Source organism: Bos mutus, chromosome 21 (assembly GCF_027580195.1).
Source record: "Bos mutus isolate GX-2022 chromosome 21, NWIPB_WYAK_1.1, whole genome shotgun sequence".
Lineage (NCBI taxonomy): Eukaryota > Metazoa > Chordata > Mammalia > Artiodactyla > Bovidae > Bos > Bos mutus.
The window spans coordinates 4,806,724-4,830,542 of record NC_091637.1 but is presented as its reverse complement, the minus strand read 5'-3'; the positions used below and the strand labels follow the sequence as shown (position 1 = coordinate 4,830,542).

Below are 23,819 nucleotides of genomic sequence, written 5' to 3'. Positions count from 1 at the left end.
CTCTCAAAGCATTTTCCTTCTGGAGGAAAAGGTCCACAGGAATTCTTTTTCTGTGTCCACCACCTTTGGAAGCTCCATCCTATACCAGTCAACATTCACACCTCTGAGACCATTCCTGTTATGAATCCACTTTCCAGAGGAGACCAAGGCTTGTTGAGGCTAAGTGACCTACCCAGAGCTGGCATTTATCCCAGATCTGTCTGACCCCCCACCAGGTGGCTTTGAACCCTGACTTTGCTCAGTGGGAACTGATAGCCAAGCACATTCTTGCACCCACCCAGCCCAGGACCCGCCTCTAACTTTGGTGGGCATCTCTGGGGGAACATGGGGCAGGAGGGAGGTCTGTTCTGACCCCCAGCACACACACACGGTGTTTCTGGCAGGCTCTTCTTGGACAACAGCAAGCTGGAGCACAGCGAGGATGAGAGCGCTGTCCTGGGCCAAGGTGGGAGTGGCACCGTCATCTACCGGGCCAGGTACCAAGGCCAGCCTGTGGCTGTGAAGCGATTCCAGATCAAGAAATTCAAGAACTATGCAAATGCCCCTGCAGGTAAACAGGGCCCTGGGTTGTTTCTTTTCAGACCTGTCTTCCCTCGGTCCAAACCTGTACCACCTCAGATGCCCGAGGCCACACAGGCAGCGGAAGACGGGGATGATGCCAGTGTGGGCCCCAGGGGTGGTCCTGCTTTCTGCCTGGTGAGACGTGGGCCAGGACTGAGGATCAGGAGGAGCACGGCCTAGAAATTGCTTTTGGAGGTGACTTTCTTGTCTGACATGAGCCCCCAAGAGCATGGGCCAGCCTTACAATTTCTATCTGTTGCATGTCGAGCACAGTGCCCACATGATGGGCACACAGGCAGACCTCAAGTGGACCCCTCACCCTGGGGACTCACCCCGCCCCCCATGCAGTTACCAAGGGAAGGATAGTGGCTAAGTCTCAATCCCAGTCCAGATGAATGGATTGGGGAGCCATCGTGGGTAGCTTTTCCCTCACCCCCTCCCCTCCCGCCCTTGTCCACTGACTGTGTGCAGCTCAGAGGTGCTCCAGAGCCACCTGCCACCACCTAATGCCCATCAAAGGCGAGCACGTGGGGGCCTTCTACCTTCCAGCCACTGGGGTTGCATTTCTCTTGGCCCCTGGCTTAGCATGGTTATCGTCATGATCACAGAAGGAATTTACACTCTTGGTAGAAAATTAGAATCGTGGAACAATGTGAAGAACCAGATTAGAAAGGAAGAGGCAAAACTGTAGACGTGGGAAGAGAATGGACATCTAAGAGACTATTAACAAGTGTCAGAGCCAGCAAGAGTTTGATACAGTTGCTAGATGTGAGCTCAACATCAAATTTGGCAACAATGACCCATTAGACAATGCCTTCCGTGGCAGCCATTAAGCCACAAGATATTGAGAAATAATTAATAGATATCATTCAATTTAGTTCTCATCCAAATTCCAGCAGTGTGTGTGAGAGATAGAGGCAGAGAGAGAAAGAGAGAGAAATCTGACTAATTCTAAAATTCATATGGGAACTTTGCTGGTGGTCCAGTGGTTAAGACTTTGTGTTTCCACTGTAGGGGGCAGGGGTTCGATCCCCAGCCAGGGAACTAAGATCCTGTGTGCCGTGCAGCAGGGCCAAATAAATAAATTAAAATTGAAAGAAAAAGAAAATGCATGTGAAATGACAAACACCCAAGAACAGCCAGGAAAACTCCACAATGGAAGACAAAGAGGAGAGGCTTGCCCAGCAAACGTCCTGACTTACCAGGCTCCAAGCATTAGGGTGGGGTACTCCTGGGCATGGCTGGGCCTGTCGGGAACAGAGAGAGCCTGCATATGTGCGAGAGGCTGGCACACGACAGTCGGGAGTCAAGAGAAAGGCTGGCTGTTCATTAAACTGGGGCAGAGACTTCAGCCATAGTCAAAAATACTTGATTAATGGTTTAAAGGCCCAATGTGAAAAACAACTTTTACACTTAAAAACAAATTTGTCTGGCTCACACATCCATCTGGCACAATCGATCCATTTTAACTGCCAAGATTTTCTTTCTGCTGTTTAAACTTCCATGTCCAGTGATTCCTGATTTTAGAATCTGAACAGGGGAGGGACAGATCAGGACCCAAGAGGACAAGCAGTACCAGGTGGATACTGCTCAGTGACCCAGGGCTGGCCACAGCCTGGTGGGTGACCGATGGGTGGAAAAGGCCCCTCAGGGGGACTCAGGCAAACGCCTTCCATGTGGGGTGATTGTGAGGCAGTGGGAGAACGTTACAGCACAGCCCACCGTTGCCCCTAGATGCTCCTTCTTTGGCCTGAGATGGCCTGTCACAGGCCCGTGACCGCCCTGTGGTTTTTCTTCTGGCTGACACGAGGGCGGTAGTCCGGTCTGCCTTCACGGCCCCGGCCTCTAGGGGTAAGGTGAGCAGCAGTGACCAAGCCCCCAGAATCCTTGCAGCTGAGCAGTGGGGGCTTGGTTACTTGCTAGGCTCTGGGTGGCCCTCAGGGCTGCAGTTTTGGAATAAGATGCACCTGAGAGCCTTAGGTGGTGAACAGCAGGCTGGGGGGAAGGCAGCAGGGTGGGTGATGAGGGTAGGGGTGTGCAGCCCTCCACGAAAGGGTCTGGAACACCGAGTGTAGCAGCTGACAAGTATGGTGCCCGAGGAAGGGGCTTGATACCAGCCCAGATGCCTCAGGAGTGCCCCCATTTGGTGCCTGATTCTGGGTGATGATACTGCAGGCCCCAGAGGTACAAGTCCTGGCCCCAGCCAGCCCCGGGAGTCCCCGAGAGGTGGCTCTGAGCCTGGCGAGGCCCCCACCCTGGGTGGCGCTGACAGCCGAGCTCTCCCCGCAGATACCATGCTGAGGCACCTGCGGGCCACTGACGCCATGAGGAACTTCTCGGAGTTCCGGCAGGAGGCCAGCATGCTGCACGCCCTGCAGCACCCCTGCATCGTGTCCCTCATCGGCATCAGCATCCACCCGCTCTGCTTCGCTCTGGAGCTTGCCCCGCTGGGCAGCCTCAACACTGTGCTGTCCGAGAACGCCAGAGGTAAGCGCTGCACCTGGAATCTTCCCCCAGGGGCCCACGGCGGGCAGCACAGGGCCCAGGGAGCCAGCCAGGGCCAGGCACGGCTGCCGGAGTCTCGTGCGCCATGCCCGGTGGAAACAGGAGAGCGTCTGCAGGCCTCAGTGCCGGGCAGTGGCGTTGGCACCGCTGGAGGAGCTTGCCGCTTGGAGTCAGACAGAACCATGTTCTGAGTCCAGGTTCTCTGCCATGATCTGGGAAGTTGCTTCATTTACTCACCCATCAAAGGAGGTAATAGCCCCCCTTGGAAGGCAGTGAGACCGTCAAAGGAGGCAGCCCCGGGAGTCCCAAGCAGCAGAGCCTGGGAAGCCCGCGGCCGCTCAAGTCTCTCTCTGCCCACAGGGCTCCATGTCCATCCACCATGGTTAAACATCCGAGGCCCTGCGGTCAGTTTTAGCCTACATTATTTTTCAACAAAACTTCAGAACACTTTCCCTAAGAAATGAGTAACTAAATTCCAAAGAACTGATAGAGGGAAAGAGCTGTCTTTTAACTCAGGAAGAAGAAATGCAATTAAAATTAATCAATTAAAATTAATTATTTCTCTTTCAACAGAAGAGATTTTTTTTAATGGAGTTCTTATACCTGCATATAATGTCACCTTGACATTATAGTAGCAATCTTGGCCTGAGATGAGCTCTAGGAATTTTGAATCCTGGCTTTTTTTTTTTTAGTAAAACCACCAACCACTGCAGGCATGAGATACTGTGAATGAAGCACTCACAACAAGCATCTCTAACATAAATAATCCTAAGAAGGTTGTCCTCTGTCTCTTCTGGCACCCAGCCTAGAGAACAATGAGAATGCATGTGTAGACTATAAAATACTGGGGAAGACAGAGGTAAGAAAATAAGAATTGTTATGATAATAGTTTGATATTTTTTCTTTGCCAAGATTCCTCCTTTATGCCCTTGGGACACATGCTCACCCAAAAAATAGCCTACCAGATAGCCTCTGGCCTGGCCTACCTGCACAAGAAGAACATCATCTTCTGTGACCTGAAGTCCGACAACATCCTGGTCTGGTCTCTGGACATTAAGGAGCACATCAACATCAAGCTGTCCGACTACGGCATCTCCCGGCAGTCGTTCCACGAGGGTGCCCTTGGCGTGGAGGGCACTCCCGGCTACCAGGCCCCGGAGATCCGGCCTCGCATCGTATGACGAGAAGGTATGGCCCACCCACAGCAGTCCCCTGGCCCAGGATGGCCTGGTCCTGGGGCACCTGCAGCTCTGGGCTCTACACACCCTCAAGCACACATCTCTCCTCTCCCGTGCTAGACCGGGAGGCCCTGGAATGAACCAGAAGGGCACAGAGGCCTGTGTCCACCTGGAAACGTCAAGGGTGACATCTCCTTAGCTGCAGAACAGTTACCGAACCTCAGAATTCTCAAACCTCAGTTCAGAAACACAGAAGAGGCTGTGCACAGTGGACAAAAAGTCCAAGACAGAGACGCGTCCAGACTTGGGTCCCACTTCTGCCAGGCAGATATGCAAAAGGGGGACAGAGGACCAGCCTCGCAGTGGCTTATGAGCAACAGACAGATAAGGCTGCTAAAGGCCCCTGGTCAGATCAAAAGGCAGCGTCACTGAAGCCAGGAGGAGAGAGTGATTCCGGCAGGTCCAGCAGAGCCTCCTAGACGGCCGTGTGGCCAACCTTGACTGGGACAGGGCCTTCTTCCCTGAGGACTGTTGGGTAGGTGCAGGTACACAGACAACTCCAAACTCTCTTGCAGTGCTCACCTTGCATCTAGGGCTGGCCCTGGCTAATTAGTGATCCAGCAGTGAAACTCCTCTTATCTATAATTTCTCATTATTTGGTGACTTGCAGATGAGTCATTGACTGATGGCTCCACAAATGACCCAAGCATGTTAACCCAGCACCGTGGCTATTAACCAAGATAGAAAAGGCAAATCAGGGTGACAAAAATAAGCTTCTGAGTAGCAGGCGGCAAAGCACCTCATAACTAAATTTATAACAGAACCTTCACATTGAAAACGCTCAGGTCTGTCTTAGCCATTTTCCTGCTAAAAGGTTATTTCTTGACCCTTATGGAGACCTGTGTCACGCTGTCCTTTAGGGGACTTTTCATGACATTTAGATGAATCAAGATGTTGTGATCTGGGAGACTTTCCCCTTTTTTGTGATTTGCATGTACTCCTACTATCAAGCATGTTAAACCAAGGGTTTGCATTTTCCTGCCTTGTTTTGATAAAGGGAAAGTACCATGGCATCCTTCAAACCCTTATGCAGTGCTTGACACCAGGTTTTCATCATGTGTTCAGTTGGTGGATGGAAGGAAGGAAGTTTTGGAAGATGGGTAAATGGACAGGACAGTCAAAGGGCTGCATTTATGGATACATTGAAGGATGGACAGATAAATGTGCAGAAGGGAAGGTGATCATGTGTGTGGGTAGATGTATGGTTGGATGGAAAGGTGGGAGGGAGGAAGGAAGGGAAAACAGGACTGGAAGATAGATGGATTAGGGGACAGAGTCATGGAAGGTCAGATGGTTGGTGGAATGTTTGGACAGGTGGAGAGAGGTGGATGGATGGGTGAATTGATGATTGCCTTCGTTTGGGCAGAACCCACGCTTTCCTTCTCTAATGTGTCTCCCTGCTCCCTCTCTGTCAGGACCAGCTTGCAAGATCTGCTGGGCCCAGGCAGGGTGTCTGATTTGGCTTGCCTCTCTGCCCAGGTAGACATGTTCTCCTATGGGATGGTGCTCTACGAGTTGCTGTCAGGACAGCGGCCCGCACTGGGCCAGCACCAGCTCCAGATCTCCAAGAAGCTGTCCAAGGGCATCCGCCCAGTTCTGGGTCAGCCGGAGGAAGTGCAGTTCCACCGACTGCAGGCGCTTATGATGGAGTGCTGGGATACGAAGCCCGAGAAGGTACCTGGGGTCCTCGCAGCTCCAGCAGCTGGTGGAGGCTGTGGGTGACCAGAGCGCACCTGTGTGCTTGCCTGCCCACTCTTCACTGAGGGTCTAAAACAAATGGGCTCTTCTCTGCTCTTTTACAAAGATATATGTATTACTCTGACACACCCAGTTCATTTTATTTGTGTGGTATCACTCTCAGGAAAAGCAAAGTTTCTTTTCCTCCCCAACTTTTATGTTACATCATTATGCACATAAAACAAACCAACCCCTTTATAGCAGTATAGCCCCCAGGCAAGAGCAGTGCAAATGTACATATCTCTTTTTAAAGGAATGGGAAGAAAGTTTGCTCATGAGAAACAGGAGTCATATTATCATTTTGAAGCTATCATTTTGTTTTTGGAAGAGATCAGTGGTTTCAGGATTAAAACTCATTTATCAAGTTAGATTTGGTTATTGAGAGTAAATGAGGTTTGAGAAAAATTCTTTCTACAACTGTGTGTCCCTGGACAAAAGGGTTGGAATATCAGAGCTTATGCTCACCTGACCACCTGGTTTTGAATTGCCATGGACGATGGTGACCTAGACGCCTGGGAGGGTTTATTTCTGGTATCTGAAGCTGTTTTGGCTTCTTATTTCGGTTGGGTCCTGAATAAGCAGATTCTACTTCTTCCTGGTTTAAGACCCTTAGTTTTGAGGACAGGGTGGGCACTCATTTGGTTGTAAGTGACCCTCACTCATGTCTCTGTGGGCCTCTCTCCCTCAGCGACCACTGGCCCTGGCGGTGGTGAGCCAGATGAAGGACCCGACCTTTGCGACCTTCATGTACCAACTGCCCTGTGGGAAGCAGACGTCCTTCTTCTCATCCCAGGGCCAGGAGTACATGGTGGTGTTCTGGGAAGGCAAGGAGGAGTCCAGGTAACATCCGAGGCTTGCCATAACCTGCTGCTGTCAGAGTAGGGGGCAGCGGTGGGTGGGGAGCAGTCGTGGATGACCATGGTGAGAGGTGTTTAATGAATGGTGAGTTGAAATCCTGATGGCATCTGCTCAAGAGAGAAAGCAGTCCACATGCATACAGACAAGCACATGTGGGTTTGTGAATAAGAGAAGCAGAGAAAATGTGGTGTCTGCCTGGGACATGAGGGGCAGGGGTCAAGGGAGGGTTATGTTTTAAGGTGGGAGTTACTTGCAGCTCGATGGCAGAGACAGTAAATGATGCTGGGGGCCAGGAAGAGAGAACGGTGCTAGTGGAGGTGCTGAGTAGAGAGGAGGGAAGGAGCCCCCAGTCAAGCAGAAAGGGTGCCCAAATAGGGATTCATGCCGCCGCCCACCCAACTCCCAGGCACGTCTCTTCTTCGTGATGGGGTGCGAAGGACAAGGGCCTGGGGGAGAGGATTTCATATTCATTCAAGGAGAAGGACACCGAGGCCAGGGATTTGGAAAGATAGCATCAGAGACTTTGCAGAAAAGCACATCCTGTGTGAGATGCTTCAGTCCTGGCCTCTCCCACCTACCTAGTGTGACACCTGCAGAAGCAGGAAAGACTTTCATGGCATGATCTAGGAAGCCTAGTGCAAATATGTGCAGGTGTGCAAATCTGGTAAGGCTTAGATGAAGCAAAGCTTTAGATGCAATGAAATAAATGAGAAGGACTTTGCCATTTTACTTAGGTCAGTGTTGGTATGGTTTTCATCAGGGTTTATGCCACTGTGATGGAGCGTTCTGACCTAAGACATGCTCTGAGAAACCATGCCCTAAGGAAAAAAGAAAAGTATATATGTAAACAGTGTATACATAAATACCAATATCTATGTAAAATGCATGTGTGTGTGTGTGTATACACACAGTAATTATAATGGTGGTGGTAGTGTTGCTGTTTTAAGGCATTGCTTATAACTATAGGGTAAAGTTAATGAATAATTATATTGATGCCATGCTTTGCAAATTGTGATATTTATCATGTAAAATATAAAAAATAGGTTAAATAAAACTTCTGTAGTTCTGAATTTAAATTGGGTAGATTTGTGAGTATTTTACCTTTAAGAATAATGAAGTCATATTTCCTAGCTATGCCCATTGAAAAGGCCTAGAAACAATGACTGACCAAATGCCAGTGAGACCCCGTAGGATGCAGATGGTCCGAGGGAACCAAAGCTTACTGGAGAAGTGCCTGACTCCAGATCTAGGGGAGGAAGTGGGCCTGAAACACTGGACACTGACAACAAGGATGCCATCAGAGATGGTGAGGCTAGGTCAAATGGACTCAGGATCCAACCTGAAGAGGTTCCCATGGGCCCAAGATAGGGCAACAAGCCTCAGCAAGAATAAGCATCTGCAATAAACTGAGACACATCAAATTGTTTAAGTTCACAAGTTTCTAATGCTACTTAATAAAAAGTAGTAATTAAAAAGATTTTTTAATTAAAAAAACTCCTCATTTATCATCATTGGAGGCTCCTAGAGAGCAAACTTAATATTCCGAAAACTAGTCTGTCTGGAATGTGAGCTATTCCCCAGGGTAGCTAGCAAAAGAGATGTTAGGAGGAAGTTTCTCTTCTTAGGGTAAATGAAGCTAGTAAATGGAGCAAGATACTAGAATTAGAATGGCAGTATTTTGTAATCCCTGTTGCAGTAATGGACGTCGGCAGTGACCATTAACAATCACAGAGGGAGCCAGATCCCAACACTGTGGGCCTCGCCTTCTAGCCCAAGAAATCAGATGAAATCTAATCGAGACTCAAGATGGGGAGCAGGGGAATAAGGTGAATGATGCCCCGGGCTGCAGGAATTCCACAGGGCACCGCCCATGTCTTCAGCAGGTGACCTGCTCGGAGAGAACAAGAAAGGGAAGGGAAGCCTATCAAAAGACTTGGAGACATAAAAATCAGCAGAAATGCAGGCTTTCTTTCACTACTGATTCAAGTAAACTGTGAAAGCAATGATGAGAGAATTGGGGAAGTTGGAGCTCTGGGCATTCATGACAGTAAGGAGTTAGCATCTCTTCTTAGGTGTGGTCATGCCCTGTGGTTAGGTTTTTAATTTTTTTTCTAATAATTTTTTAGAGATAAATACAGATAAATGTTAGATAAAAAGATGATTTGGGGGACTTGCTTCATAAGAATCTGGGGAGAGAAAAAAATGGATGGGGGGCAGAGATAAACTGACACGGCCGGAGAGTGATCGTTCCTGAAGCTGGATGATGCGCTGCGTGGGCTGTGATACGCACACTGCAAAAGAAGAAAGGAGGGAGGAGTTGAGATGGGGGAGCTGGGCACTCTGGTTTGCAGGACAGCACTAGGCAAGAGACATAAAAGACACAGGTTCGATCCCTGGGTGTGGAAGATCCCATGGAGAAGGGAATGCCAACTCGCTCCAGTGTTCTTGCCTGGGAAATCCCATGGACAGAGGAGCCTGGCAGGCTACAGTCCATGGGGTCACAAAGAGTCAGACACAACTAAAGTGACTTAGCACACACAGTTTTCAAACTCCTTTCATGGGCACAGACAGCGTCCTGATGCCACAAATGCTTTTGGGGAGTGTCACACTCTCAGAAGACCAGGAAATACAGGCATACTGCCTGTCGTGAAAATAAAGCCCTCTTACTGTTAAAGGATATACATGTATACATAAAACAAATTGAAGTGCTCATCAGATATAAAAACAAATCCCATTTTCCCATCAATATTTATTTTCTCAGCAGACTCTCAAAAATCTTTTAAACAAATAGAGAAAATTAGAAATTATTATCTGTTGTTTCAGAGACTTTTACACATCAGTGGGAAAAAATACTAAAATCTCAGTCATAAAATAGGCAAGGAATATTTTTAACATTAGAACTTTCTAATAATCAAAGAAATGTAAATTCAATCTGCAAGATTCCTTTTTCTTATCCTACTGGCAAACTTTGTTTTCAAACATAATAATGGAAACTGCTGAAGGTTGGTCATACCTTACTAGTGAGTATGTAAATTTGCACATCTGTCTGAAAAACAATTTGTCGATATGTTTTAAATGGCCTTGAGATACTCATGCCCTTTGACCCAGCATTTGCTCACCTGGGAGCGGTGGAGCCTGGTGGGCTGCCGTCTATGGGGTCACACACAGTTGGACACAGCTGAAGCGACTTAGCAGCACCAGCAGCAGAGCCTTTACCAGGGGTGCTGTGCTTGGCACTGCTTCTGGCATCGGCTCTGCCCCACCTCCCCGCTCCCCGCCGCCCCACGACGGTGCTTTCTTTACCGTCTCAGTGTTACAGACTCACCCACAATATTGGAGACAACACTGCCCAAAGCGGTAAAAGCTCATCTCCAGTGGGAAGGGAAAGGCCCCTGTGATGTGGGGAGGTTTTAAAAGCTCACCAGCAGCCTGAAGAAGGGACACGCTCACTGAAGCCAGAGCACAAAGGGCAGTGGTCCTGGAAAGTGAGAGTGGAGGGGAAAATGAGACCATCCTGAATTAGGGAGGACAAGGGCACCAACTCAATGGACGTGAGCTTGAGCAAACGCTGGGAGATGGTGAAGGACAGGGAGGCGGGTGTGCTGCAGTCCACGGAGTGGCAAAGACTCAGTTAGCAATTGGGCAACAACAAAGGGGAAAGAAGGAAGTGGGTACACGCAGAACACAGGACACGCGTGAAATCTTGTTGGAGGGAATAGGGGAGTGTTATCCTGTAGGTTTCTCTGTGTTTTAATTTCTTCCAAGTTAAATGTAGTTATTTATTTTTTATATTCTCAGTGCATAGAAAAAAGACTGGAGAAAAGGGGAGGTGGAATATAACTTTGAAGAAAGTGTTCATTTGCTGATTTTTCATTCAACTCTATCATCTACAAATACACGTTATCAGACAACTGTGGCAACGGTTTCCAAAATTTGATGGCAGAAAAGTTTTACATTGAGAACTGCTAGCCACTCATTTGACTTATTCCCTTGGACTGCAGGACAGATCTGCAGGGATTGGGTGAAGAACCCACCCCTGCCCCATCTGCAGCCTCCCCTGCAGCAGTGAGCACATTGGGTGTTTGTCAAGGGTGGCGGGGAGACAGACGGCAGTGTGGGGGGACATAGGGGTGGGTGGGTGAGAGAAAGGCCACCCTCAAAACAGCAGCTTGTGAGTTCTCAGGGCACTTATGCTTTTTCGAGGCCCATCCCCCTCGTTGCCCCCCGCCCCTCCGCCTACTCTGCAGCTCATTCACCGTGTCTCTAGAGGACCTGATATACTCTGCTGGGGGCGGGGAGAGGACATGCCCAGGGAGGGGGCAGGGAGTGACTGTGGTGCACGTACAGCCTCCTGGTGTCCCTTCATGCAACTTTTTGAGCCATCAAAGATCACAGAGAGAGGATCACTGGGAATGGCCTTTCTCAGCCTAAATGTTCAAGCATCACCAGGCAGGTAAACCAGGCTCTGCTGCAGCCTTGAGCCCCTCAGAACTTGCAGAATTGGGCCCTGGGCTGGAAGGGTAAGCAAGGCCCACAGCTGATGCCCTCCTCCAAGGCTGCTGCTCCAGGCCTGCCCTCCGGAGGGGGGCCCGTGCTGACTGCACCGTTTTGCCGCTTGTAGGAACTACACGGTGGTGAACACGGAGAAGGGCCTTCTGGAAGTGCAGCACATGAGCTGTGCGGGAATGAAGCTGAGCTGCCAACTCAAGATCCAGAACTCGCTGTGGACGGCCACCGAGGTAACCGCGCCCCTGTAGGGCTCTAATCGACGAGGGTAACTCCCGCCCCTGGGGGGTCAGGTTTAGCAACAAAACAGGCAGGACACCCAGGCACGTTTCGAACTTCAGATATAACCCCACCCCACACTTTTCACAGGGCTGGCTCACCCGCCTAGTTCCTGACTGGTGGCTGGGATGTGGCTTTGATGTGTCAAGTGCACAGTCCCAGCAAGAGGGATTCACCCCGGTAGGCTGGTGAAGTGACTGGGTTTCTTATAACAACGCCTGCCTAACAGCAAATCCACTCAGCTCTGAGGCCTCTTGCTTTCGTGTAAAGAGGTCAGCAGAAGGCACAAGGAACTGTCTTTTGAGACCTCCAGAGAGGAATGCCACAAAAACAAATGACCTGAAGCTACTGGGCGGGAGAATATGAATTGGTGCCACCTTGCCAGATGGCAAGTGTAATTCAAATATGCATCACAAATCTCAACAATATTCATGCCTTTGCAAGCCTTAGTAATTTCAGTTTTAAGAATTTGCTCTAAGGAAAACACCAAGACATACAAACACAGAAACACTCAGACAAGACAGGAGAGTAGGAATACTTATTCCAGTGTAAGTCACAGTAGTGAAAATGAACAAAATAAACATCTGAGCGCATATAAGCCAAATTCTGGTGCACTCAAGTGATGGACATGCCTCATTCCCTAACAGACCAGGGAGGAAAGGGCCTCTGCCCACATTCGTCGTCCTGGGAGGAGAAAAGCACAGAAGCAGCACAGCAGTGTGGTCCCAGAGTTGTTGGGGATGCAGACACACACCAGTACACAGAGAAAACTGGAAGTCCGGGCCGCAAATTTCAAAGGTGGCTTTCCCTGAAAATTGGATTGTGGTGTGGACGACTTTATGTTTTTCTTTAGACTAGTCTGTAGTTTTCAGAGTTTCTAGAAAGAGCGGAAGTGTGTAACCAGCCACCAGAAGGCCTCAATAAATGTTACTTCTTTAGGGGTGAAGGGCCTCCTGAGGCCGCGTGCACCCCAGGAGCTGGCAGGCCCGTTGCAGCCAGCTCTCATGCTAGCCGTCTCCTCTGCAGGACCAGAAGATCTACATCTACAGCCTCAAGGGCATGTGTCCACTGAACACGCCCCAGCGGGCTTTGGACACCCCGGCCATCGTCACCTGCTTCTTGGCAGTACCTATTATAAAAAAGGTGAGATAAGGAGGTGGGTGCACAGGTTTCTGTTTCTCTGTCACCTGTTCCGCTGGGCTGGTAGGGAAGGGAGCAGAGCCATGCTCTTCTGGACCACCAGGCCTAGGTCACAGTCAGCCGTAGAGACAGGAGGCCCGGGCCATCCTCAATGCCTCTGGGTTTCTGAGAAGCTAAGTGTTGGCCGCTCAGTCGTGTCCAGCTCTTTGTGACCCTGTGGACTGTAGCCCACCAGGCTCCTCTGTCCTTGGGATTCTCCAGGCAAGAATACTGGAGTGGGTTGCCATTTCCTCCTCCAGGGGATTGTCCTGACCCAGGGACTGAACCTGGGCCTCCTGCATTGCAAGCAGACTCTTAACCATCTGAGCCACCAGGGAAGCTAGTGACCAGTAAAACTAAGGGCTAAGCGCAGGCAAGTGCCACAGCTCCAGTTGGAGTGAGCTGCTTTTCTGGTACAGCTGGCGTCCAGGAGCAGTTGCACGTGTGCCCTCTGAGAACCTGGCCCGGCACCTCCATGGTCACTCAGTCCCCAGGCCCTGGCAGGCCCCCACCCCTGTTGGGCAGCCGTATCCCTGCCCCCTCCAGCTCTTCCTGCTTTGGGAGACACATCATCCAGCCCAGACCTCAGTCCCTGTGTGTCCAGTCTGGCCCCAAAGACTCACCACCTCAGCTTCTAGCTCCTGCCTTTCTCAAGTGAATCGCGAGTGGTGCCCACCCCAGCCAGGACCCCAAGCGCTGCTGCAGCTGAGATAAGACCCAGCCCACAGGCGACCCTGCCGCACCCCTCCCCACCCAGCACCACGTGCCCAGCAGGCCCTTCCCTCCAGAAGCGATCTGGCTGCTCACACCTCTTCCTCTTCATTTATGAAGATCAGGGCCATGACCCCCCACTCTGAGAGGCTGAGCCCCCCTTTCCCCAGCTCCTCGGTGACGTGCCCAAGGCTTCTCCAGCCTCTGGAACGCCTTTGTGGGCCCTGAGGCACTTGTTTGTGAGCTCCCCACTCGAAGGGCCATTATCGGTGCAGCTTTGTTAAAACGAGTTGACTATCATCGTCTGATTCCAGTTTTCCCTTCTGCAAAGTGGACATAAAAGAGATGGTAAGGAGGATCTCTGGACACAGCGTACCTAAAGCCCTGGGCTAGCACACTGGGTAAAGAGAGCATTGTTGCTACTTCCTGACAGTCGTGAACTACATACACTCTCCTCTCCACCCCTCTATGGTTTCATTTCTTAAGAAAAAAAAAACCTGAAATCAATCTTACAGTCAGTTATGACTGTGGCCCCACAGGCGCGGCTGGGCAGCTCAGGACCCAGTTGCACTGAACCACGGAGCACGACACAAAGTGTTGCTTAAGGCCATGGCTGGCCAGAGCCCCGAGCCGGGGCCCCGCTGCCCGTGCGGACGGCGGGAACAAAGCCGGCTCTGTGCAGAGCCTCCCCATCGGCGTGTCTGCACCCTCCGAGGACGTGCTGCCCCTTGGCCGCAGAGGGCAGACCCTGAATTCCTGCACGTGCGTGTCCACACCCAGCCGGGACGTGGGACTCGCCGCCTGGCGGGGGCCTGGAGCTGGGACTCAGAGAGAGACCTTGCTCCTATTTGCTTTGGCTCTTTTCTGTCCTGGAATCCTGAAGATGGATTTTGATAAGCGTTCTGAGGGCTGTTGATCTCGGGGCTGGTTCACTCATCGCCTTGGACAGCCTGCCTTCCCAGCTCCCGACAAGGAGGCTTTCTGCTGCTCGCCCTCGCTGGCTCAAGGCGGGCTGCTGCCCTTTCCCGGCTCTGGCTTTGTGCTCCTGAACCCTTCCCACCCCTCTCCTGGCCCACCTGGGCATCGAGCCTGCTCAGCTGCTCTCTGCTCCCAGCTTTGCACAGACGCTCCAAGGCGCTCGGGGCCAGGCCCAGCGTTCAGCAGCGCCTCTGCCTGGTGACCTCTAGTGGTCGTAGAACATGTGCTTCATGGCAGGGCAGGCGCACCCCAAGGCCCCTCTCGGTGTCAGCTGGACCACAGGTGTTTCAGAGTAGATGTGGGAAGCAGGGCCTGCGGCGTGGTGGCCAAGAGGTGCCTCCATTAGAGGACTGAGCTGGAAGTGATTTCTTCAAGACTTAGCTCAGCAGGCACCCATTGGTACCTGAGCAGAAAACTGGGGCGAGTCCCCGAGGTGGCTAGGAGTCAGCCCTTCCCTGTGCGGGCCGCCCTGGGGGCAGGGCTGGATGCACAGACCCAGGCCTGCTCTTGTGGAGCTGCGAGCAGGAGTCCCGGCTCCGTGGGGCACCCACAGCCAGCGTGAGTTTACGCAGCAGAGTTCAGGGGAAGGAAGGCACCACTGCCGCCTCAGAGGAGGCCTGGGGACCGAGGGGAAGGCCACTCCCTCCTCCTGGCCCGGCAAGAGGTCCAGGCTCATCGAGGGTCCTAGCAGCACATGGCCCTCGCTCCCAGGGACTCCTGCTCCCAGGAAGGAGGGCGGAGGCGGCTCTTCTGGGCCTGAGCCACGCCTCCTTTGGGAGCACACCCGGAAGATCCTGCTGGCAGCCCGGCCTTCGTTAGAAGCCGGGAGGTGCTAGCAGAAAGCGCGTGCTCACGGGGTGCCTGCAGGGATGGGTTCGGCGCATGCTGTCTCTCTCCTGGGATGCCTGAGCTGCAAGGGCATCAAACACCCTGTCTTCCCTCCTCAGAACTCCCACCTGGTGCTGGCAGGCCTGGCGGACGGCCTGGTGGCGGTGTTCCCGGCGGCGTGGGGCGCCCCGGACTATGGCTGCTCCTACCTGTGCTCGCACACAGCCAACAGGGCCAAGTTCAGCATCCCCGACGAGGACGCCCGGCAGAACCCTTACCCCGTGACGGCCATGGAGGTGGTCAACTGCGGGTCCGAGGTCTGGTACAGCAACGGGCCAGGCCTGCTGGTCATTGACTGTGCGGCCCTGGAGATCCGCCGGCGGCTGGAGCCCTACGCGGCGCCCTCGGTGGTCACGTCGGTGGTGTGCGGCTCGGAGTGCCGTGGCGAGGAGGTCGTGTGGTGCCTGGACGATAGGGCCAACTGCCTGGTGCTGTACCACTCGGCGACCTACCAGCTGTGCGCCCGCTACTTCTGCGGGGACCCCAGCCCCCTAGGGGACGTGTTTCCCGTGTGCCCGATGGGCCCACCGCCCCTGAACAGCCCCACAGCCAGCACGAGGGAGCCCGCGAGGGGATCCATCGCCGACGTGAGCTTCATGTTCAGCGAGGAGCTGGGCACACAGATCCTCACCCACCAGGACTCGCTGACCGACTACTGTTCCCTATCCTCCTGCTCCGCGGCCTCGCCGCACCCGGCGCCGATGGCCCTGTCCAGCCTGCCCTGCTCCCCGGCCAGCTCTGCCAGCTTGCCCTTCTCCTCTGACTGCGAGGACACCAGCCAGCTGCCCAAGCCCGCCGTGGGCTCCGACAGGTCGGTGCATGACCTGAGCCCAGTGGACGGCGAGGCGTTCAGCCAGCACCTGCAGGCTGTGAAGATCCTCGCCGTGAAAGACGTCATCTGGGTCCCCAGGTAGGTGTCCTGGAGGGGCGTCACCCTGCGCCCTCTCTGCTCTTGCTTTGGGGCCAGAGTGCAGGGAACCTTCAAGTACAGTCAGGTGCATCAGGGGCTGCCTTTCTCTCCTGGAACTGGAGGGCTCCCTTTAGCAAACCTAAGAAGGGTTGCACAGAAGCCTGTCGGCCCACCAGAGCTCAGGGCACCAAAGAGGAGAGCCGTGGTCGGGTTTCCGACCAGCAAAGGGCTTCTCACCCAGCTCTGGGGCCCTCTCAGTAACCCGATCCATTTGCTGAAGCTGAGTCTGTTTCCCTGCCTTTCTGCACACCCGCTCCGTTTCCCCTTGGAGAGGACAGCCCTGGACAAACGGTTCCCCTGCGGGGTTTTGGTTTCTTAGGCGCGGTGGAGATATCATCGTCATTAGCCTGGAGAAGGAGGCAGGAACTCAGCGGGGCCGCGTGATTGCTGTCTTGAAAGCCCGAGAGCTGACTCCGCACGGGTAAGACAGAGGGCAGCTATGTGGGAGCCAGGCTGTAGCTTAGGGAATCGAGGCCCCGCTGCCACCTCCCCACATGATGGCCATGGCCCTTCCGTCCTCTACCCAAAACCCATAGCATCCACCCCTGTCAGCAGAGGCAGAGGGGGAGCAACACAGAGTCTGCAGGAGGCAGCTCCCAGGGGATCAGCAAATGCCAGCTGAGCTGGGCATCAGTCACAGTCACGGCTTTCTTTTCTGGGGGGCACCTATGGACTACCTGCCCCACCCGAGGGAGCCTGCAGAGCCCCAGCTCAGCTGCAGTGGCAATGGGGATCCAGGTGGTCCCCCACTCTTCCTGCCAAGCAGGGGAGCCCTCCTGAGGAGCCTCTCCTCCCACCGGGCACCAGGTGGAGCCACGCTGCCAGGCCACACCAGCCTTCATCATGTCCATGCCCGCCATGCCCGTTCCTGGGCTCAGCTGTACTTGCCCACTGTCAGGAGGCAGGCCAGACGCCACCATAGGATGCCTGTCGGACCCAGCCCACCTGGCTGCACTGACGCAAGGCTGGTCCAGCCAGTGTTCCCGGGGCTGTCAGGCAGCCCGCGGCGTCCACACCCCTCGCTGGGCTGAGTCCCACGCGCTTCTCTCCCTTATGGAGAAATTGCATTCGGCCCGCTTTCCCCGGAGCAGACTGATGATGGAGATGTACATGGCCCCTGGGCCAGTGGCCCTTCCCCTACCCGTGGTTCTGGAGAACGGAACTGGGTTTGCTCCTGAGCGCTGGCTGAGTGTGGGGGCAGTGGTCCCCAGGTCCCAGGTCAGGCTCCCAGGGGAGCAGGTGTGTCCATAGAGCCCGGGCCTGTTGACCTCAGAGTGTCCACCATCAGTGCCCTTGACTTTTCCCCTGCCGTTGTTTTTCCCCCAAAGACAGGTTTACCAAGAGCAGGCACCCTCACTGCAGGAAGAAAGCAACCCAGGCAGCCAGCAAAATGAAGGCTGTAGCCTGAGCCCACCAGCATTCTGAGATGCGTCTGAGACATTTACTGCTGCTCAGTCACTCAGTCGTGCTGAGACATTTAGTCCCTTGGCAAAGAGCTACTGAGTGCCCGAGACATGCAAGGCCCATGAGAGCAGATTTCCGTACACATCCCAGTTTACACGGTGGCCTTGGTGCCGTCAGGCCGCACGGGCAGAGGGAGGAGAGGCTGGCAGTGTCTGCTCAGAGCGGGGCACACGGCCTGCAGAGGCCCGAAAGGAAATGTGTAGGGTGTGCCTGGGTCATGCAGAACTTGCTTTTAAAAATGTACATAGTTTGGACTTGGTACAGGTTTTCTGTCTAGTATATTCCCCTATATTTCCTAAGCGTGTGGAAACATAATAATAGAGAAGAATCATGCCTGGACTGAGTGGCAAGGGAATTGAGTTAAAGCTTAAAACCTGTCACAGACCATTGATAAGCAAGAACTGTTAGATAGAATTGATCATTCCAGCCTCTCTCAGCATCTGCGGGGGCTCTGATTGCAGGACACCTACAGATACAAAAGTCCAAGGATGCTCAAGTCCTTGTATATAAAATGATAGTCAGCCCTGGGATTCCCAGGTGGCTCAGTGGGAAAAGAATCTGCCTGCTAATGCAGAAGGCACAGGTTCAATCCCTAGGTCAGGAAGATCCCCTGGAGGAGGAAATAGCAACCCACTCCAATATTCTTGCCTGGAGAATCCCATGGACAGAGGAGCCTGGTGGGCTACAGTCCATGCGGTCACAAAGAGTCGGACATGAATGAGCAATTAAGCACACGCAAGGACGCACAGTCAACCCTCCATATCCAAGGATGCCAGACTCGTAGACACGGAAGGCTGACCATTTTCCTGGACATGTTGGGGTCTGAGGTATGTTAGGGAGGATACCTGCTCTGAGGTGAAGCTGAAATGATGCCCCTTTTTAGGCTTTAGAAAGACTGCCCACATGCTAGGCCACCAGACAGAGAGGCACGTCTCTGGTGCCAGACTGGGGTGCACAGATGCCCCCTTAGCCAGGCTCTGTCCTCTGAGAAGGTGCAGGGTGAGGGTTGCTGCCCTGACCAAGCAGGAACTCCCGTGGGTTTTCTCAGACCCCTTCTCTCCACAGGGTTCTCACGGAGGCTGCCGTGGTGGCAAAGGACACGGTTGTGTGCGGCTTTGAGAATGAAAATCTGGAGTGGTGCCTGGCTGTCTGGAGGGGCTGGGGCACGCAGGAGTTTGACATTTTCTACCAGTCCTACGAGGAGCTGGGCCGGCTGGAGGCCTGCGTGCGGAAGAGGAGGTGATTCCTGCGGGGCGAGCGTTCACTGAACGCGTCCAGCGTGGGCCCGCAGCCTGAGCCCTCTGCCTGCAGCCCTCAGCCCTCTGAGGACCCGGCAGGCAGGCTGGGTTGTCCTCCGAACCACTTGCTGCTAAGAAGTGCTGAGATGACCCCACCACACCGGGGGTTTAAGGGTTCTCCTGTTCCAGGGCACAGTCCCCTGGGTACCCACCCCCTGCCCCCCAGTGCTGGTTTTACAGCCCAAGGGAAGGCAGTGGGCAGAACTGATTGGGCCCCTGCCCCCTCCGTCCACTCTCAGGGCTGGGCCTGGCTGGCCTCGTGGGCCTCCCCACTTTCACCCCCAGGCCTGGGGTGGAATTACACTAGGGCCCTCAGTCGGGGAGCAGCTCAGGGCAGGGAGGGATGAGGGCTGTGACCCCTGCCCCTTCCCCTGGCAGCTCCCCGGCTCTCAGCACGTTTCTCAAGCTCCCGGGTCCCTGGGGCCTGGGGCCCCGCTTGGGCAGGCGGAGATCAGATGTCTCCCGCTCGGGAAAGCCTGTGTGTGAAAAGCCTCAGAAGGACCCCAAGAGGAGCACTGCCCGGCGTGGGGATGAATGGGTTCCTTTAAGTGACGGGCTGGGAAGCCAAGAGCCGCACAGGGCGGAGCACGCCTCAGCCGCTGCATTCTTCTCCTGCCGACAGAAGGCAGGAGAGACTCCATCCATCAGCAGGACTTGAGAAAGGGCCTGTGTTTACAGCTTTGTGAAATAAACTCGGATGCAGCTGCAGCATAAGCCCTGTTTGTTTGCACATAATAAGCTTTTCTATTACTTTAACATATTAAGTCATATCTCCATGATTAGACCTCTTATTGTGAAATCACATCGTATCACATTGTATCAAATTATCTATTTGCTAAATAGTACAGCAGAATTTAAAAAAGTGAAATTGTCAAAGGGGGATGTATGGGTATGACAGCAAGAACTTTCATAAAGGATGCACACACTTGTGTGTACACACGCATGCATTCACGTTCACATCATCGCCAAGAGTAACTGTTTGAGGCTGCTTAACCCAGAACAGGAGTGGGAACCTGAGATCATCCTCCAGTGCAAACTGTTGACTTTTTTCTAAAATTAAATTATAAAATTCAAACTTTAGGTTTTGTGGGGTATGTAGGCAAATGTGATTCCTTTTATCTGAAAATAAACAGACTCTCAAGAATGAAGTCACGGCTTCTGTCTGTGGAGCGCACACATTAACAGTCCTAGCATGTCCCACCCACCCGGCCCACTTGCTGTCCTGGCAGGAGGGACGTGCCCTCCGGGCTCATGTGCCCCCAGCAGTTTCTGTGGACAGAGATGGGCTCCGTCAGTCTCCCCTCTTGCTTTCCGTGGCCTCATGGGGACTGGAGTCTGAGCCTCCAGCCCGCATCCCTGTCGTTCACCCCCAGCAGGGACTCGGAGATTACTGCTCCCCCGTCCTGCTGTCTCCACACCACCTGGCTGCCTAGTTAACTTCTCAAATGCAAACCAGGCCCTGTGCCTCCTCTGTCCCAAACCTGTGCTCCACCTCACTTGTGGCCGGACTGCTCTGTGGCCCTCAGGAGCCCCAGCTCGGGTCCCAGCCTTCCCCGCCGCCCTCGCCCAGCCCCAGGATGGTGACAAGCTGCAGTGAGCTCAGCCCGTGTTCTCGAGAGCCAGCTGAGGGGGTCGTCTCCACCAAAGTTAGAAATCATACGGAAGTGGTTCATTAACCTGAATACTTTAAACTTAAAAACTTAAATGGAAAAATTTCTACAAACTAAAAAGATAAGCAGTCAATTGAGGGGAAATATTAGTAATAAATAGGAGACACAAATAGTTGGTTTATCCTTTAAGCAAAAAGTTTCTAGCTGCTGCTGAAAAAGAGAAAACTCAACAGGAAAATGGGTAGAGGACATAAACAAGACTCAGCCTGACCCAACAGTAAGGCAAGAGTTGTGGAGACAACGATGAAATGCTGTTTATGGGCTTGCCCAGGGACACTGTGGAGACACCTGGGTAGGGCTTGAGGAGAATCCGTGAGGGCCCGATTGGCAGGAGCCTTTGTGGCCCTCCCCCGCCTCCTTGGTCCTCACTGGAGCACCAGGGCAGGACCCCCCCCCACCGGGGGAGGGGTGCAGGGAGGCCCAGGGCAGTGAAGGGGGAACCACCCGCCACATCAGCCCCAGCCACCTCCCTTTGGGCTCTTTGTCATGTCATAGACAAGGAAAGTGCTTTGTTGTATAAGCATTGTCCTGCTCTCTGCTAACCCGGAGCCAAGTGCAATTCAGGTGTATTTGCTACTGGCCAAAGCAAAGCCCCGAGACCTAACAGGTGATGCTCTGGAGCTGACCCTAACAAGCATCTGTTCAAGTTTGGGCAGAGACCTGAGTAACGGCGGACTGGAACATTCTGTGGCTGGCCATGCCGAAGCTTACTTCTGCATTGTGAGCACTGGGCACGACTTGGCCTGTAGATCTTGTCCCTGGAGCGACCACAGGTACAGAGGGAGGTCTGGGGCTTCAACCTCCTTCCCAAAGGCCCAAACTAAGGGTGTGACATCTATAAGTTTAAACCCTCCACCCCAGACAAGCTACCCTAGTCCTGTGGCTCTGGTTTCTCCTCTGTGAGATGGCCATGACACGTCTTAACCCACCAGGGTTGGTTGGGGACCAAGAGAGACAGATACGTGACAATCCAGCCTCAGCCCTGACCCAGGGCCAGGACTGTCTCCTGGCCCCGGTCAGGACCACCATCCCACCTGATTGGGTGGGTACCCAGGACCCTCACCCAGCGCACACACAAGTCCTCTCTGAGAACTGCTCCAGGGAAACACGGCTCTGTCTCTGTGAAACAGCCCAACTTTAAACATAAATCTCCTGGGACTTCCTGGTGGTCCAGTGGCTAAGACTGTGTGCTTCCAATGCAGGGCGCCCGAGTTCAATCCCTAATCAGGGAATCAGATCCCATATGCCACAACTGAGCATTCCACCCCACAGCTGAAGATCCTGCATGCTACAACTAAAGATCCCCTATGTTGCAACTAAGACTCAGCACAGCCAAGTAAATGTTTTAAATTTTTAAAAATAAATCTCTTTTTTTCTGAAGTATCAAGAAGACTTTTACTAACACCTTTGCTTGAGAATTAAGGTGTAACACACATCACAGTAGATGAAAGCTGATGTATGGGTGTAAGAAGGCAATAGGACTCCCACTGGGAACACATGCTTTAAAAATGAAATAGAAGTAATGATAGGCACACAAAATTGTAAAATTTCCCCTTTGCCCTCCATGGGCTGTGCCATCCTGTGGGCTGTCACTGTGCTCCCTGCTCTTCTGGGCCTGGGGTCTGGCTGCATAAAGAGGCCATGGGACTAGTTCTGGAAAACAGGGTGTGGGGTGAGTGGAAGGGTTGCCCATCACGTGGGGCGAGAGCACTGGGTTGTCCCTGTGAGACTCTCCAGGGAGCTCTCCACTCTGTCCCCAGGATCTGCAGCTAGAGCTGGTGCTTGTTCAATCAGCCTGAGTCTCCGAGCGGTGACCCAGAGTGTCCCAACACTCCACCACGGACACACAGCAAGAGCAAGAAGTGAGCTTTGTGGTTGTCACCCAAGTTCACCTGGCCATGCTGCTGGATACTAGCTGCTGATGCCTCACCCCCTCCATGCCCACCCCCAGCATACTCACACAGGGTTCTCCTGCCCACAGACCAGCCTCTATAGTGCTGTCCTCTCTGCCCTGCTCTCCCAGACTCAGAACTTCTCGAGGAAGGGGACAGGAAATTGACATCCAAATGGGCAAAAAGCCTCATCCTGAAAGAAAAGGGACACAGGGAGGTGGAGTACTATAATTCGTGACACAGGAACCATCCACGTGGTTTCATAACCTTCAGTGTAGAAGACCAAGAGTTCAGACCTGTAGTTGCCTTGAGAAGTGAATCAGATGGCTAGGATGGCCTTTTTATATCATGAGTGTTACTTATTTTAAAAAATCAAAACTAGTATATAAAATCATCAAAAGCATTTTGGAGCTCTGTTATTAAAAGTGACCATTTCATACTTCACCATCCTCACTTACCTGTCGCCATCCTCACGTACGTGTCACCATTCTCACCTACATGTCACCATTCTCATGTATACTTCACCATTCTCATGTATGCCCCTGGATCTTAGATCTGGACCTACTGCATTTCTCCACTGAAGGGTAGCAGGGCTTTTGTTTGGAAGGCTGCTGATTCCATCTCCACACACACTCACACACGTCCACACACGCACATTCAAAAATATGTACATACAAACACACATAAGCATACACATACTACTTAGAATGGGCCTGAGGCAAGTTGGGTATCCAAGGATTTCAGGGCAGTGTTTAAAGGATAAAGGAGCTCACCAAAAAGGGGCTTACTCTGGCTGAGTTCTGATGGTTCATTAACTAGGTAATTGAAATAGTGCGAGTCTTAGTAACCACTGACCGAAACCACCTACATAGCCAGGCACAATGATAATCACTTGTAAGCATTGTCTTGCAATCAGAGGTCCCAGTAAGGAACAAGGTGCTGCCACAAGAAAACAGAATTTGGAAGGGGCCAAAAGGCCACAGGACTGGAAAAGGTCAGTTTTCATTCCAATCCCAAAGAAAGGCAATGCCAAAGAATGCTCAAACTACCGCACAGTTGCACTCATCTCACACTCTAGTAAAGTA

The 23,819-nt window shown here is 52.7% G+C and overlaps 1 protein-coding gene across 1 annotated transcript in view; it reads left to right on the top strand.

Annotated features, from left to right (window-relative positions):
• Positions 1-20,334, top strand: part of LRRK1 (leucine rich repeat kinase 1) — a 135,103-nt gene extending 114,769 nt beyond the window's left edge. Inside the window, 11 exon segments of the mRNA XM_005888961.3 lie at positions 384-550; positions 2,851-3,048; positions 3,979-4,240; positions 4,242-4,254; positions 5,784-5,978; positions 6,730-6,881; positions 11,521-11,638; positions 12,711-12,827; positions 15,500-16,350; positions 16,730-16,831; positions 18,940-20,334. Of these exon segments, the coding sequence (XP_005889023.2) occupies positions 384-550; positions 2,851-3,048; positions 3,979-4,240; positions 4,242-4,254; positions 5,784-5,978; positions 6,730-6,881; positions 11,521-11,638; positions 12,711-12,827; positions 15,500-16,350; positions 16,730-16,831; positions 18,940-19,117 (2,353 nt within the window). The 3' untranslated portion in view covers positions 19,118-20,334.
• The last annotated feature ends 3,485 nt before the right edge of the window (positions 20,335-23,819 follow it).